Below are 18,176 nucleotides of genomic sequence, written 5' to 3'. Positions count from 1 at the left end.
TATCTAACGTACGTCAGCAAGAATGATGATAAAATAACAAATATAAGAACTTCCAATGGCGTTTAAAAATAAAAAATTCTTTCCGACAGTTGACTCTTCAAGTACCACGATGTCGACGATCAAAGTGAAATAAACAATCATTATGCCGTAACCTAACGGAATTCCATAATCACACCTAAAACGTCCAAGCCAATTTTCGAATTCCCTTACGTTTCGGCCGCAAAACAACGCAAGGATGGCTGCCGCGAACCTACGGTAAATTGCACTTGAACCATATAGAGCGAGCGCAACGCGCGGCATCGCGCACTTTAAATGCTCGCGGTGGTTTACCGAGATTTCGCACGAAAGTCGACGATCAAATTGCGAAATACGTCAAGGTTAAAAGGGTTTACCGCGTTCGATCGATTCATTAATAATAGACTGTTTGATCGATGGAACTGAATTTTCGAAAGCAACTTCTCGCAAGTAACATTGATGCATACCCGTACTTTGCACGCTCGCTTGGTTCATACGCCCATCATTCATGGACTCGACATGGGAATTACGGTAACGCAACCTATAAGTACTAGCGTATATGTAAACTCAAGTGTAATTTGAATTATATGCCGATCGTGTAATCTACTTCCACCTTCACTTTTGACTTTATTTCTTCCGCAGGCAATCCTTACAATCGACCGATAGACGTTGGCTCTCAATGTCTTTAAGTCGTTTTTACTAGGCAGTTCTCCGAAAATAGATTTTCTTCGGGATCTTGTGGAGATTAAACTCGGTAAGAGTAAGAGTTTATCGTTCACTTTTTTCGACATTTTTTTTATGTTGATATTACGACAGATGGAATCTCTCATTGATACTTAACGTCCTTTCAAGGTAACTACAAGATTATTCGCTACTTAAATTGAATCTAATTATTACGAAGTTCTGAAAGTTGAAATCCACATATGTCGAAATACTATACTTATATTTTTACGAAAGCGGATTTGGCAATTGATTTGAAAATAATTCTAGAAAATGTTAATGATTTGGAGATTGACGCCAAGACAAGGGACATTCTAAAGTTTGACCTCTGACAATAAAAATGCTAAAATTCAGATAATAAGAAGTGACATGTGACTTAATCAAACTATCGTTTCACCCTAATCGCCCCATAAATTTCCCATCGCGAAATCCACGCGACAAAGACAAGGAGCAGAAAAAAAAGAGTAAATCGTCGCATTCCCCAGCGAAAACGATTAACGTAACGATTTATCCGCACTCACGGCTAATCAATTCATCAAGAACACGCAGAATTTACCAAGAAAAGCCCGTGTACAGCGGCGTAATGCGTCTGGTATACATACCTTTCAATTTCGCGTTTACACGGAGAGAAAGAGAGACGATAGTCACGGCGCGACTGGAAACTCTGTCGCCATACAAATCCCTATACGACGCAGCCTTTAACGAGCTACCGCAGATGGAAAAGTCGAGTTTTAAACGCTGCCCCTGATGGATAAATGTATTAGCGCAAATTGATGCCTTTACAAGCTGCGAACCCGTGCGAATTAATTACGGAATATCAAAACCGCGGGAATACTTGAACGGAGTAGTCCGATTGCGTAAGTTTCACTTCGACTGTAGATCAAATTTGCTGATCAATGCCTTTGCTTGAAAGGTAGAATGGTGTTAACGATTCGTTATAATTTGCAGCGTAAAACTGTAATTTTACGATGCATCACCCTTTAATCAACTTCAAAACACGACGTGTTATTTGTATAATTGGGTTCCTGAAAATTCTACTCTTTGATCGATTCAATTTTTAAGGAGTAGTTTACTCTTACAGTGTACTTTTGTATTCATCTATTTCGAATAATATCGAACAAAAGAAGCGTAAAGTTAATAAAACTTGATTTTTACTTAACGACATTTATTAGTTAATTGAATGTCAAGCTGAAAAGATAACGGTACACTGACGGTTATTGCCGACCATTACACTTGTTGATTTCACTCATTGAGCGCAATAAATTTAAAAAAACTTATTATATTTAGAGGATATATCGTAGTATGCTAAAGCAATGGATGATGTCGTTTCGTATATCACTATACCCTCAGTCAAATTTGTCATGCATGGCAGTCATTATTCATATACTAATATGATACTTCAAATGGCGATGTATACAAATTTATTTATAGTTTGCACTGAATTTTTTATAACCACTTGATCATTCAAATTCATCTAGAATATATAGTATGAATAGTTACATGGATTGAATTGTCTATATTATACACTTTTGAACATTCATCTAAGCAAAGAAAAAACTTGAAAAAATTAAAGAATATATGAAGCATAAACGCAAGAATTCACACTGGAAATTTCCCACACGAAGAATACGACGAAGATATCCAGTCTGCGAGCAAAACCTTAAAAGTATAACGACGCACGCGACATATAGAGCATTCTCTCTCTCTCTCTCTCTCTCTCTTGGATTTTATTTACGTCTAGTTAGGTTATAAATCACACCTTGCGATCCCAAGGTGCGCACGACATTTGCCTTACACGAAAATCTTGTGAGAAAGGCGTGTGCAAACATCGTTCGGAGGTGCCGCATAGCAACATTGGCCCTGATTTCTATTCGTTTCAAGACGAACTAGTTTCTTCTTGTCGTCCGTATACGACTTTAAAACCCTATCATGCAAACTTGACGTGCTACAACTATGATAATTGATGTCAAGTTCTTCGTTACGTCAGATGCAGGAAGTCAGTTGTTTCAGTGGTCTGCCTTTCGAATCGATATACACATCGATTTTTCGCCGAGCAATTTTCAAATATATGACAACTGATTTACGACGAGTATTTAAAGTTTGTTTATGAACGAATTTTTGAGCAATACATATTAGTATGAATCGCTGCTGAATTTATCGTACTTTCTAAAACAATTATCCTCTGTGATTTATTGCCCACTGCTTTTGCATATCGATGCCAATTATTTTTACACGGAATCACAGGGCTAAATGGAGTGTATGTAGAAGAGTTGAATCTTTAAATTGCTAAATTTCATTTATTCATTATCAATCTATTTTTTATTAAGATGGTATTTTACTTTCTTTTCTAATGGTTTTATTACATACTTTTAAAGAACCGCATTTTGATGAACTCACGAAAATTTTATTTTTATGTTGAGAAAATTATACAATATAAAAATATCGATGGGTTTCACATAAATGCCATTTTAAATACATTTCAACAACATTTGCTTGATTGACTTATCGCGCGGCATTGTTAACTGAGCGATAATTACTGAAGAAACCAGAGAGATGTACGTTGAACAAATTATTCCGATTGAAAACGAATAATCTGCCGTAATATTTTTATTGGCTGTCGTCATACTGTAATCTAAAATTACCAGTTGGAATGAAATTTGAATTATCTTTGTGTACATTTCGACCGCCTATGTTCGCCGAAGCGTTCAACCGTCAAATCTATGAAATGCCATGAAATTTGCTGCGCTCGTTATTCCATTTTTATTCAGGAGTTGCTAATTTATTCGTTGAATGTAAAGGCGTTTACTGTAGTGTAACGAATAGGAAAAATTCGCGAGGATCAAACGAAGTTGCGTACGATTTTCAATTGTAGAGTTCGTGCAACAATCAATTGCACAAGCATGCTTTTTCATAAGCAATCCTATATTGACGACATTATTAAGAAGAATGAGAACAAAGTTTCGCAATTTAGTTTTTCGATTGGGAAATTGCATAACAGGAAATTTTCCGTTCGAAAATTTAAAAACATCAATTTGCCTTATTGCCGCGCGACACGTTCATAATAAGCTAACTTAATCTATAAGCTAGAAAAAAATATTGGATATTTTCTGAGTCAGACGATCGCGTGAGGATCCGATTTTTAAAAACAATTTTCGATATTTAGTGAGTTATGACTCGATTGACGCAGACTCGGGAAAAGCGAGCGAGCTTCAAATCTCGTCTCGCGCGCGTCGTATCGATGAATAAAGTCAAATACCTGCGCGTGGAAGTGACTTAACCCTTGCGTGGGCAGTTGCCCGAACGAAGCGAACGTCCGCACGAGGCTCGAATCACTTTCCCACGCTAGTATCGAAGTGTACTGTTTCGTGATCAATCGAATTCTACATTTCTAGAAAATGATTTAGTGCGTCAAAGCGATTGAAGATGTCTTTCTCTGTACTCGTTTAAAATTCAACAACTAGTATCGATATCTATCGGTAATGTTAACGAGCAACTTGGTAAATTTCATATAGATACAAATTAATGCTTTCATGTTTAAAAATCGATTATTAAAAGCCTTTAATCATGATTATCATCAGTACTGTCACTTATTATTAGCGAAATCATTGAACGCATCAAGCCATACGCAATCGGGTCCACGCTCACGCGTACGCACGAACGGACGATCCGTCAAGTCGTGCTCGTTATCGCTGCACGTAAAAATAAAAGCCTGAAAACTAGAGCTGTAGGTGCGCGCGAAAAAAGGTACGAAATGCGTTGCGAGCGCCGCTCGCGCGACCAATAGCGCCGTCAGCGATTGTCAGCTTGTCGAAAAACGATTGCGCGGCAACTCTGCCGCATGTACGTACGATCGAGCTGCGCCGAGTGTCGGCGCGTGCGAAATCTCGCGCGATTGCAGCGCCCGCGAGAGCTTTCGAATCGCGCGATGCGAGCCACTTGCAGGAGAGTCGGACGTACGTCGAATCGAGCTACCTCGTGCGCGAGCGAAGCGATTCCACGGTTGAACCCGAAGCTCGCGTCCCGTAAGATCTTTATTCCTCTCTGCACTTTATCGGATTGCTATACTCTGCGCTTCGGTGGAGCGTAGTTGCGCTATTTCCGAGGAGTTTATTTGCACGCTCGATTTAACTGTTTTCGAGCTTTCACGGCGCGTAAAACTACATGGTTTGCGATAGTTTTCGACGCACGTGTACTTTATGATATACCAACGAGATTTGTTGCTTTTCCGTTTGTCAGCTATATTTACTGCTTGACTACATCGTATACTCTTTTTTTTATGAATTTCGTATTCCCGATATTAGCATACAACGTAGCATGAAATATATTGCTAAGCTTTCACTTGAAATTTCATTTATAATTTTCGCTCGTATTCTTTGCCGCGTTCAAACAGTATGGTATTTATTATCGTGGCTATCCCATTCCGTCGGACACGATTGTGCGCGTAAAAATAAAGTAAGTAAACATATGTGTTCGAGTAATTTCATTTCCTCGCGTTTATGCACATCCCAAGTACTACTAATATACGAAACGTTATTTTATGGATCGACAGAAGTTAAAAAATAAACAAGCGCCGCATTTTAATATTCATATAATTAGCTTAACTTCGCGAAGCTCAAGGGATAAGACGACTGACACTGCGACCTAAGAAAAAGTGTCTCCCATTTTGTTGAACTATAAAAATTTTATACCACGTAGTGGCGTGCTATTTTATTAATAGTATCAGCAATCTTTCCTTTTATATTTTCGGTTGTTTTTGCGATTTCATTTTGTTAATCTAGTCGAAAATAAAATAAAATGTGCAATATGCACGAGGCCAGAGAAATACGATATCGGATAAAGCTGTATGGTTACATGATAAAAATCAGCAGCATGTTAAGAGATTAAGCTTTGAAAACGGCTTACAACTCAACGTGTGGCAGTATTAAAAAAAAGTTCCTACCGACTGCGGAATCCAATGAAACTCGAAATTTAAGTAGATAAAGTCAAAAATCGATCGGACACATTCAAGGTCTTTTTTGACAGCCATAAATTTTCATTGGCAATTTTTCTAAATTAATATAAATAGTTTTAAGAAGTTCGTTAATCGTGCGAGAGGCGACGTTCTGTTTACATGCTGTGAGCATGCTTTATCTGACCGTGACTATTAAGCGTATATCACCACGCGCATGATATAGTCAAAGCCTTTCCGAGAAGATGTAAATACGAAACGTTGCATGTACCAAATCGCGAGGAAAAAGAGAGAAAATTAGCATTTGATAACCTGATAAAGCGCTCTGAAAAATGTTAATCGAGTATCCCACGACCCTCTTGCCTTGCCGGAAAAAAAAGTTCTCTACAGGCCTCTAGCGCCGCATAGCCTTGCCGCATGCAAAATATCAATTCGCCGCAAAATTGATGCGTCTGAAAGAAAGCCGGGTTATACAATGCCTGGGGTTGATGCATGTACACCTGTGGCGCTGCGCCTACTATGGCTTTTATCTGGCGAATAATTGAAAGGATTATTTTTACAGACATTGCTGATTTATATACCACAGACGTTAATTCTGGATTGATTGAAAATAGAGACCGCCGGTGTACCTTTTACAGTATTTTAATTTATTTATTTCATTATTGGGTTTATTTGCTTGGATAAATTTTCAAAAGCACACCATTTATGTCGCTTTAGCGATGATTTATGAGTTTGACAAACTAATTTTTGACCAATTTGGCGCATAACTATATCATGCCAGATTGAGCCTTCTTTTCATATCGAATGATTTGTCGAGGACGATTTGATTCACACCCAGAGCTGGCAAACAGATATACTCGCAGAAAGACGAATAATAAAAACCGGTAAAGATTGATTTTTAGTCTGCAAAAATGACAATTTGCATTACTAATGAAATCCTCGAAAATATTCAACTCTCCTCGGCTTGATTTATGTTCGAATTTCTGTACTGCATCCTCGATAATGTGACGAATATATTTTTAAAATTCGGGTCAAGCTCGTCTATTAAGATAGGCAAAAAAACAAAAAATATACCACACAGACAGCTGGTGCAAGAATTCTATGGCACAGCGAAAATCATACATGATGACAGTTTTTCTCTGTTAAAAATTCGCGAGAGGTATGGAGCCTAAGATTCTTTGATGATTGATTGCAATCTAATATGATTATAATTTGACTCATTTTTTATTTATAGCATGCACGCGGCGCGATAATTCAAAGACAGAAATGATACTTAATTGACGTTTATAGAGTAATATCATCAATCATGTTTATATTCCATTATTAACATAATCGAGTGTTCGAGAGTTTCTAATCGCTGTATATCGAGTGTAACCTAAATCACGGCAACCGATCAAGTAACTTTTCCTTTCTTGCGCAAACTATCGAAGGAGTCCGTCGGATGAAAAAAAAAATTATTTTTTCGTCGTCGGTCTCTCCAGACGCAGCTCACATTCGCAACACGTGTCCCTAGGTCATTCACAAAACGCGCCCCTTTTCTCGCGATCGTCAAGCGCAAACGATTTGCCGACACGCGAAAATTAATCAGGCGCGGAGCAACTATCGATTCCCGGCCAAAACCGAAAACCCCCAACGAGCGCGCCGACCATCCCCGCTCGCTCGACAGTCGAACAATTGTCAGCGGCTCGATCGAAGCTCTCGGGAATGTAGGCGCCGTTAGGCGGACAAATGAACCGATGGAAAATTTGCAGATTTATATTTAGAAATGAAGCAGAGTGACGTGCAGCGAGCGAAGAGCGTATCAAGCGAGTTGACAATTTATTCCATTATCAATGAGCGCTTATCAAACCAAGACGCTCAGAGATTCAAGCTATCGCGCCTAATCAGTCATACAAGTGAAAGTTTAATCAGCCGGCTTCGCTCCGAAAAATAAATTAAAAAAGAAAGAGGAGGAAAAACATTCCAACGGTGTTGCCCTCTGCAGCGACGATCGATCAATCAACGTATCTTTGTGCGAAAGCCCGCCAGCCGCGCATCATGATCATTGCACCGATAAATCCCACTCGCCATATTAAGGCGGCTTCGGCGAACGCGAGACATACAAATTACGTATACGCAGGTGTAGGCGTTAGCGGGGAAGGACGCAGCGAAAGAGTACGTGCCGAGAGAGAAAAAGACGAGAAACAGACAGAAAGAGAGAGAGAGAGAGAGAGAGAGAGAGAGAGAGAGAGAGAGAGAGAGATATGTGTATACTTACTTCGGCGGAACTGGACTTGTCGTTGTCGTCAGGCTCATTCCGGCTAATCCCATTCGGCCTACTGCTGCACAAACTTTTGACGTGCGATGAAGATCCTGCAAGACACTTTGCTGATTGGCTTCTTTCGCTGCTGTTGCATTCGGCATTATGTTTCGTGTATAATGTTTCGCTCGTGTGCTCCTCGCTGTTGTTGTTTGGATTCATATTTTTCTATCTTGCGTGATTTTATTTTAGTTTTTTCGTTCACAGTTTACACAAAGTTTTAGCGTCTTGAGATTGGCAGGTTATTCGCGTGTTCTATTCCTTTGAGAACCGGCTTGTTGGCAATATTTTCAAAAGATAGCGGTAATGCTAAATAAACACGTGATCTTGATTTTGTCTGTAATAATTTGAAGGAGAGTACAGCCGTGAATCTTATTTAACGAACAATTTAAAGTCATTCAGATTTAATTTTCTAAAAACGAAAAAAGGAAGCAAAAACGCTTCAAATTCAACGACCAAATGAAATTTGCCAAACGCGTAATTCCGCACTGTTAACGAAAAAAAAAGTGGACATGCACGCAGACGTGGAGAATTTCACCTTCGTATGAACGAGTATAAGCAAACGCGTCGAGAATCGAAAGGCGCAGCCACAAGGCAACCAAAGTCTAGACTGCCGGTGTATGCGGCCGATGATGAACTTTTTGCCTGTGAGCAGATCGCGCGCGTGCCGCGCCAAGTCTCTCTCTCTCTCTCTCTCTCTCTCTCTCTCTTTCGCGTCTGCGCAACGCCGAAAAATGCACGTGGTCGACGAGTCCTTCGCGTTTCGCGCGGGCGCGCGTATGGGTGTGTGCGTGAACATTGAGGACTCCGTTTTTTATTTGTCTATCGTGAAAGGACGAGAGCACGGCTTTCTTGAGATTTGGAGTGTGCTTTCGAAGAATTTAGATTGTACATCGACCAGTGTGCTTTCGGAGCGGCAGCCTTGTACAAAAATAAGTTTTGTAATCCTTCAAAATATCGACTTGATGTAAATCGAAATGAAGTAACAATTCAAATCGACACGAAATTACGGAAGCATTAAAGAAGAAAAAAAAACAATTTCATGGAAGAAATAATACGGTTAACGATATTTAGAGATTCGTCGGTGGTAGAAACAAAAATTTCACCTCTACAGCGGTGGTCGATTAGCATGGAAAAACTGTGCTGACTTCCGAAAACCAGCCGTGACCTCAATTTTGCTTTAACACGCCTCAACGAGAGAGACACCGAATAGCATTAAACCGCGCGAGGGCGCGCGATAGACATCGATATTTAGCATTGCTAACCGCACCTCGCGAAATCACATTCCAAAAGGATCGACGCGTAAAACGTATATTATTCGTGCGGGAGAAGGAAGGATAAAAAGCGAGCGATATTCCGTCGGGCGCACCGCGAGAGACAGTTTGAACATTTACAAGGCAGATGGATATACCGCTGGCGTTAAGGAATCCGCTAAACTGCTTGCTGCCGATCTTTCACAAGCTGGAAAACGTGCACTCGCTGCAAAGGCCAAAAGATAAAATAAAATTGAACCCAGAGGCGCGCGCGCGCGCGCTGCCGCCGTCGCGAGAGAAACAAGCGCGCCAGCAGGCAGAAGCGGCGTAAGTATATCGCAGAGCGTACGGAACGCACACGCGTATGTTCCGAAAAAGGCGAAAAGCCGGTACAGCGCGCACACTGCAGCTCAACTCACTCTCTTTCTCTCTCCCTTCCGCCGTGCAGCCGACTTTTCCACGCCACGCGCACACGCCGCTTAGCTCGTCGACAGAGGCCAGCGCAGCTATACACAGAGGAGGAATTTTTTTCGCGCGGATACTATACGGGAGGGGGGAGATGTGTAATATATATATATAGCGCGCTCGGCTGTGACCGTCAGATGAATGGTCAGTTTTGAAAATGTTTTAGGGCTCCAAAGGCTTCGTCGCATCCGAATAAGCGCCGAATCGATGTTTCAGAGTTCGAGTGCACTTGGAAAGCAGTCGACTTTCGAGTAAACTTTCAATTGCTGTCTTGCTTGTCTCGGCGATTTTCATCGATCGTCCGTCCGTTTTTCACCTACTGAAGCGCACCTTCAACCGTGGTGGACGAAACATCTCGACTGATGCGCTTAAAAAAATAAAAAAAACGCGGCTGTTTCAAAAACTCCTGAGAGACTGTTCATCAATCAGGCAGTGAAAAAGGACGCACGAAGAAAAAACTAGGTAAGTCTGACGATTAAAAAGAGCCGGCACACGTCGCGTCGTGCACGTGGCGTCTGTACTGCGGCGTAAGAAGGAAGAAGGGAGAAGAGTGTACGTATATATGTATATGCCCGCGAATAGATAAAAAAGCTAACACTTTGAATGAGTTCATCGGGCCAGGTTGTATATAGTCGCGCTCCACGCAATGTGTCACTGGTCGTACTAGCCGACCTAAAAACGTGCACGCTTTCTCCCCTTTTTTCGTTGGAGAGGGTGGTCCTCTTAACTCGCGAAGGTGCGGCTATGGTTATTTCAGGATCATTCGGTCATTGTATGAATACTTCACGGCTTTGCCGATCTGTGATTTGAATGGGTGGGCAGTCGTGCCAATAATAACCGTGGAAATCGGGAATAATTCAGGCTTTTACTTTGATTGCTCTTGCTACGTTGCACAACATTTATGCTGAAAACAATGTCATGTTTATTGTGTGATTTAGTGTGTTCGGAGCTGTAGTACTATGAACCGCTTTATTTACTAAATGACTCATCAACACGAACATTGTTTCTGGACATCGCACACGTACATATATTACATACAAGCATTGTAAAAATACAAATTAATTATATTATTTTAATTTCCGGGTTCGTTTCGTATAGATAAAGATTCCGCATAATTGGATTCTACGTATATTTTGTAATTTTGTTCATTTAATATGCTCTCTTACTGAACACGAGAAATAAAATAACATTTAAAAAAATGAAATATCTAACATTATATCTTTTTGCAAAAAAATGAACAAACGATTAATTGGAACAAAATATTCTACATGACATAATCGCATAGTTGATCATTTTTAATAATCAGTAGAAGAATTTTAAACATATAATTCTTTTAAATATTTATCTATTCCTACAGACATATTTTATATAGGATAATTTCAACCAATTATTTTCCAATCTAATTTGCTGTAGAAAGCTTACGTGTTTCTTTGCTAATAAAATATATTATTTTATATATTCTGTTCAATCAAAACAGAATTGTGTTAAATAAAAATAATTAAAAAATTCGTGTTAAAACAATAATACAAAAGTGAAAATTAAACCTAAGGCCGTATTAATAGATAAATGCAATGCATTTTATAAACTTTTATTCATTCGATTTGTAACATTGATTTGCCTTTGCTGTATAAATTTAGGGTAATCTACTATCATCCCAATTGTTATGTACAATTTGAAAAGTGTATTTGATTATTTTTAATGTCATTTTATATATTTTCGAAAAATTTGATTGATCGTGAATTGAGATGCTATGGTGGACACACTTTTAGCATAGTGCACCTAATAAATTTCGAGTATGTAAGCGCATATTTCTGCGTCGACACGCGCGCATACGAGTGTCGAAGGGATTTTTAAACGAGGTGAGCTAATGTGAGCGTTGATAGCTTATTTGGTAACGGTAACAATTCTACAATTGTAGATTCATATTGGCACACGCGCATTCTTCGACCAAAGTAATACGTGGATGTCTGACAATATCGTACTGTTACTACTGAAATTTAAGAAAAATTACCGAGTTTCTCGATCGATCTGATCGAACATCTTTAAAGCTACAATGACCAATTGAAATCCAATTATAGATGTCTAATACATAATTCAGATGCATGTATATTTTTGCAATACATGTGCTAATACATTCGATACAAGCAATTTCGCCGAATAAGTGCCATAACTCAAACGTGCAAAGTGTAAACACTTCATTTTTCTAACTTTCTCGTTACATGAAGAGCGGCCCATGCGGAAACAATTTGATTCGTCGCCGCTCATGCTCGTGTGACACACTTTTTGCTCATAGAGGTGCTCATATCAATAAAAACAAACACGATTTTTCTATGCACTTCTTTTAGTCTTTTGGATTTTATAAAAGCGTTAATATTGATTTTAATTGCAGAGCTTCATTAATGTAAATTTTTCTTAAACGTATCGTACATAACAATGAGTTTTTTATGTAACGCAGCAATTTTTTTGAGCTCTGCAAGGCTTCGAATTTTGATTAAAAATATATCGAGACATACTTTTCGTTGAAATCAAATTTGTAGTGAGGTTTGAGTTGTCATTTTTAATTTTATGTATGAAATTCTAAAAAATCAATGAGAAAACCTTTTCTATGGATTGTAGTTCGACTTTGTATGCATACAAGACAAGGGTTATACGACTATCCCCGGTGATAGACTCGATTTTTTTTAGTTTATCAGGTACATCGTAAATTAAATATAAACTGAAAGAAGTAGTAATGTGTACACTAGTTGACTTTTTCAAAATCGTGTAGATTTTACCCATAGAGCTGCTTATATGCATTTTCAGACTCGAGGTACGATATTTTTAGACAATTCTATGCAGATATGTGTGTATATTTAATTATCCATAGTATTATACTAAAGATCATTTGTTTTCGAGTTTCTGTAATTTTTTGGTTACTCAAATCAAATACTATTATTTCAATCTCCATTTCTATAATAGAAATTAGAACAGATATTTTGAACTTATATTGATAAAGACGATACCTTTCTTACTAGGCTCGTAATGTGTCCAGCGCATATTAGCATTAGCAGACGAACAGTTGTGCCGGGCTCTTCTCTAGGCATGATTTTAAGGCCTTCGCAGTCTTGGCACTTGGTAATTATGGATGTAAATAAAACAGATGCATCATAGAAACATACTGAACATTTATTTCACTTATAACACTAACATTATAACGTAATTAATGCAGTTTTTCAAGTATTTACTTTAGTCTGGAAAGAGTTGAAATAAATTTTCTATACATTGAGGTTACGAATTTATAAACAATGTTTATAATCAGAATTTTTTAACAGGTTCTTTTATTTGATTGACTTGACAAAAGCAACATGCAATATTTAATAGTAACCTGGTAGAAATAGTCATTGTGCAAAATGCCGAAACATAAACATAAGGATAAGGACGATAGTTTCACATCATTCTCCAAGGATGATTCCAAGAAGCATAAGAAAAAGAAACATAAGCATCATTCTGAAGAGGAAGAGACAAGACTGGAAAAATATAAAACTAGAAAGTGTAAATATTCCTTGGATAATGAATCATCAAATGATCAGAGAGATAAAAGTAAAAGACATAAGAAAAAAAAATACAGATCCAAGTCTAGAGAATCATCAACTACTTGTAAAAATTCTGGATTGCATGAGAAAGAAAAATATGATTCTAGTTCTGAAGATAGTGGATTAAATAAATCAAGGGAGTATAAGAAGCATAGAAAAGAAAAACGGTATTCCAGTTCAAGTAGTGACTCATCATCTCAAGACGATATAAGTAGCAAATATGATAAAGAAAAAATAAGTAGACATTTGTACAGGAATAAAATCTATGCTGATCCTGGTTCATCAAGGCAGGAAGCAGAGAAACTTGTAGAAAGTTTTGAAGACAAAATTGATACAGACTTTACATTTTTACGATACAAACGTGATTTGAATAGAATATTTTCCAGCTTTCATATTGTTCAGGATACTGAAGAATTTTGGCTCTTTGTCAAAGAGTATGAAAAAAAGGAGAAAAGATCTAAGTCCTCTAATTCGAAAGTTAATTTTCTTGGAATTCCAGAAGTCTATGATAAATCCCACAGATTTAATTTCAATTTAAGCTATCGATGTAAAGAGTTGTTTATGAGAGTTGAAGATATCCGAGAACTAACACAGGAGCGACTCAAAAGGTTCAAAGATATTATTTTAACATATCTTGATTTTAAACAAAACATGAAATTTGCAAGATTGAAACAATTAAGGACAGAACAAGCTAATCTTCCTGTTGCTCAATTTAAGGATGAAATTATAAATGCCGTTAAAACTGAAAGAGTTGTCATCATCGCTGGAGATACTGGTTGTGGTAAATCAACACAAGTTCCTCAATATCTTTACACAGCTGGATTTGGTACAATAGGTGAGCATTAAACTGAACTGATTGACAAATAAATCTCCTGGATAAATATTTTATAACTTTATTTTCATTTCAGCTTGTACGCAACCTCGAAGAATAGCTTGTATATCTTTAGCCAAGCGAGTTGCTTATGAAACTTTGACAGAAAATCTTAATGAAGTTGGTTATCAAATAAGATTTGAAAAGCAGAAAGGTGAAGATACAAAAATTACTTTCATTACAGAAGGATTGCTTTTAAGACAAGTAAGATCACTCTAGTGTAAACTGTTGTAATATAGTTTTTTTTTGTAATCAATTTTTTTCGTTGCAATAGGTTGCTGGAGAAGCAGAACTATCACAATATGACGTTATAGTCTTAGATGAAGTTCATGAACGACATTTACATGGTGATTTTTTGTTAGGAATCATGAAATGTCTTATACACCAAAGGCCTGATTTGAAATTAGTCCTGATGTCTGCCACAATTAATATTGAACTTTTTAGTAATTATTTTGCTAATGAAGATGTCAGATTAATTCAAGTATGTAAAATACAAGAAATTTATTATTTGATAAAATCTGTTGAATAATCATTTCACAAATTGAACATGTACTTTATATTTATTTCTTAGGTGCCTGGACGACTGTATCCTATCCAGTTAATTTATAGGCCTGTACTTGTAGAAGATAAACGTTCCAAAAATGACAGATTCAATCCCAGCCCATACATTCAAATCATGCAAATTATTGACAGAAAATATGACAGTACGTACAAATTGTGATAAAAGAATCTATGGTTACAACTCTTCATGACTTTCCATCAATAATAATTTTAGAAAAAGAAAGGGGCGATCTATTGATATTTTTGAGTGGAATGAGCGAAATCACAGCAGTGGTGGAAGCTGCAAAAGAATACAGTAAAAAGGATAATAATTGGATTGTTTTACCATTGCACAGTACACTATCGATTGCTGACCAAGATAAAGTAAAGTATTTTTCATAAGTTTTAAAGATTTATCTTAGCAAGTGACTGATCAACGTATTTTTATTTTTTATTAGGTATTTGGTTATCCCCCTGAAGGTGTAAGAAAATGTATAATATCAACAAATATTGCTGAAACATCAATTACAATAGACGGGATCCGATTCGTAGCTGACAGTGGAAAAGTCAAAGAAATGAGTTTTGATCCAATTTGTAAGATGCAGCGATTGAAAGAATTTTGGATAAGTAAAGCAAGCGCAGAACAAAGGAAGGGACGAGCTGGAAGAACGGGACCGGGAACTTGTTACAGGTGCACATTCTTTTTAATTAGACAATTATTTCATCATATAAATATTAAAGGATAGAATTGAAACATGAATGTTATTCTAGATTATACTCTGCCGAAGATTATCAAGCATTTGAAAAATACTCTAAACCAGAGTTACAGCGAGTTCCTCTTGATTCTACTTTACTGCAAATGATTGCTATGGGCTTACCAGATCCTCGCAAGTTCCCTTTTATCGAACCACCTCCAGCAGAAAGCATAGAAACTTCTATTTTATCATTGAAAGAACACGTAAGTAATAAAAATTCTAAATTCAAAATATTATATTTTTGATGTATTGTTGATTATTTATCAAATTTTTTTTTGGAATTAGGGTGCTTTGACGGAAAATGAAAAGCTAACAGCTATAGGGAAAACTCTTGCAAGACTACCAGTTGACATATCTATTGGAAAAATGTTGATTATGGGTTCATTATTCCATCAAATTGAGCCCGTTTTATCTTTAGCTGCTGCTCTCAGCGTGCAAACACCTTTTACAAACAGAGCTTACAGAGACCTTGATTGTGAGGTAAGTTGTTACAATAAACTTAAATTTTGCAAATATAAATAGTAATTTAAAGGAAAAGAATAAAGTTTATATTTGCTAATAACAAATTTTCTCGTAGGAATCAAGAAAAAATTTAGAATCAGATCACGGTGATCCGATAACGTTATTAAATGCATATAAAGAGTGGCTTGAAATTAAACACTCAACAAGCGGAAATGTACGTTCAGGTAGCAGTAATAGCAAAAAATGGTGTAGAAGAAGGGGTCTAGAAGAACAAAGATTTTATGAAATGACCAAATTACGTACTCAATTCAAAGACTTACTCGAAGTGCGCAAACTTATGAATTTTGATATTCTTTTATTATTATCCATTTCTATGATTTAATTCCCACCTTTGTTTAGGACTGCCATTTATTGTATACGGATGATACTAATTCCGAGATGACAAGTTCTGAAAGAACATTAAGACATGGAGAATTGAAACTACTCAGATCTTTGAAGAGGTCCTACAAGCAGAATGATTTAAGAAAACCAAAACAGCTAAAGTTGGACGATGATAATATAAGAATAGAAGATGAAAAAGAAGACGAAGAGATTGACATTAAAGATATAGAGTTCAGGATGAAGAATGATTTTTCAAAAGTTAGCGATTTGGTCAATGCATCTACAGCTTGCAGTTACAAGGATCTAATGATGCTAAAATTGATTTTATGCAGCGGTTTATATCCTCAGTTTGCATCATCAGATGAATTTAATTATTGCAAGGTATGATGATCATTCCTAATGAGTCCTCTTTGATATTATTAATGAAAAGGTAAAAACGAGCTCATTATATAATTTACAGACGGTCAGTGAACAATTATTCCATACCAAAGTTAAACAGTTCGTGGCTTTACATCCAATGAGCTTTTTTGGAAATCATCCTCAAGTATTACAACTAGAAGAGCCTGACATTACTACTATTCCTGGTTATAAATCAAAATCACCTATCAGTGCAAAGCATCAAATTTTAACTTATTTGTAAGTAAAATCATTCGCATAAATGTTATTACAAATATAAAGTAAATTTAGTAAAAGTTTTTTCTGTTTAATTTAGATCATTATTGGAAACTACTAAACCATACTTGGTTAATACCATGAGAATGCCTGCAGCACAGACATTGCTTTTATTTGCCCAGGAAATCGACACCAATTCAACATTTACAACGTAAGTATCCATTCATGAATATTTTTGTTATTTATATTTTTTAATTTAAAATAATATTTTTTCAAATGAAAATTTCAGTATTGCGTGTGACTCATGGCTTTCTTTCGATTTTCCAACGCCCGACAGTGGCGCGCTTCTTTTGTACCAAGCAGCTCAACTGAGACAAAAATGGGACCATTTATTAAATTTGAAGTTACAAGATAAATCAAGTAACTTAATTATATCATCAAATTATTAATAATTTTTAAATCGACTAACATCATTTTTAATTTCAGATATGTCTTCTGAAGATAAAAAAGAAAATATAGAAGAAATCGAGTATGAATTGAACAAAGGACTAGTCGAATTTATGCACACATCGGTGCCATATACCGTCAACCGATTACTTGTTGCTCATTTGAAAAATATCTACGTCAGGGGAGATCAAAATTCAACGATCATCAATACAAATCCATTTTCAACTGATTTCGAAGTAGTGCCTCACGAAAAAAAGGGTGGCATTCGACTTACTAAACAAATAACTTACAATTGGTAAGATATCATATAAATATAACTTTCGCATATCAGTAAACCACAGTTCTAATTATATTTTTTATTACAGTCTCATTGGAAACGATTTGAGCGACAAAATAGCATGTCAAATGCTGGAAATCGAATGGGTATGTCCGACTTGCGGCTTCCGTGGTGCTTTATCCAGTATAGAAAAATTACAACACATAAGTATTTGTAAAAAAGAAAATACTGGGGATATTGGTATGAAAACATCGGTAATGCCGGTGAAAAAGAAGAATGCTGTTGTGTACGAATGTACCGATTGTCAGAAAACGTTGTATCTTACACCAACTGAAGTTTTGAAACACAAAAAACAACATGAAAAGTAAATTAAAATATTCAAGAAATAATTGTACATATTGTAAATAATTTTTATTATTTATGCAGTCTACTTAAAAATACTATTTTTGATAGATTAATTGTTTTAAACAAAGTTTTTCAAGTCTATATAAATTATTGCGATGTCTCGTTTCAATTTACATATGCAAATTAAAATTTTAAAACATTGCAATAACGTAAG

The 18,176-nt window shown here is 36.7% G+C and overlaps 1 protein-coding gene across 3 annotated transcripts; it reads left to right on the top strand.

Annotated features, from left to right (window-relative positions):
- The first annotated feature begins 10,047 nt into the window (after positions 1-10,047).
- LOC131674785 (probable ATP-dependent RNA helicase DHX34) lies at positions 10,048-18,113 on the top strand. 3 transcript variants are annotated; one of them, XM_058953610.1, is made up of 17 exons: positions 10,048-10,162; positions 12,715-12,814; positions 13,012-14,107; positions 14,181-14,347; positions 14,418-14,624; positions 14,715-14,847; positions 14,919-15,067; positions 15,142-15,374; positions 15,455-15,641; positions 15,724-15,918; positions 16,016-16,225; positions 16,300-16,662; positions 16,742-16,917; positions 16,994-17,104; positions 17,183-17,313; positions 17,380-17,635; positions 17,706-18,113. In XM_058953610.1, exons 3-17 carry the CDS (start codon positions 13,090-13,092, stop codon positions 17,983-17,985), a joined length of 3,816 nt encoding a protein of 1,271 aa, XP_058809593.1. In that variant the 5' UTR covers positions 10,048-10,162; positions 12,715-12,814; positions 13,012-13,089; the 3' UTR covers positions 17,986-18,113. The 3 variants fall into 3 exon arrangements, with proteins under 3 accessions (XP_058809593.1, XP_058809592.1, XP_058809594.1); XM_058953609.1 differs by having other exon boundaries at positions 12,715-12,826; XM_058953611.1 differs by lacking the exons at positions 10,048-10,162; positions 12,715-12,814 and having other exon boundaries at positions 12,917-14,107.
- Positions 18,114-18,176: the final 63 nt, after the last annotated feature.

The sequence above is a fragment of the Phymastichus coffea genome, unplaced genomic scaffold, assembly GCF_024137745.1.
Source record: "Phymastichus coffea isolate CEN01 unplaced genomic scaffold, Cenicafe_Pcof_1.1 PCOF00302, whole genome shotgun sequence".
Lineage (NCBI taxonomy): Eukaryota > Metazoa > Arthropoda > Insecta > Hymenoptera > Eulophidae > Phymastichus > Phymastichus coffea.
This window is presented reverse-complemented; position numbering and strand designations above follow the sequence as displayed.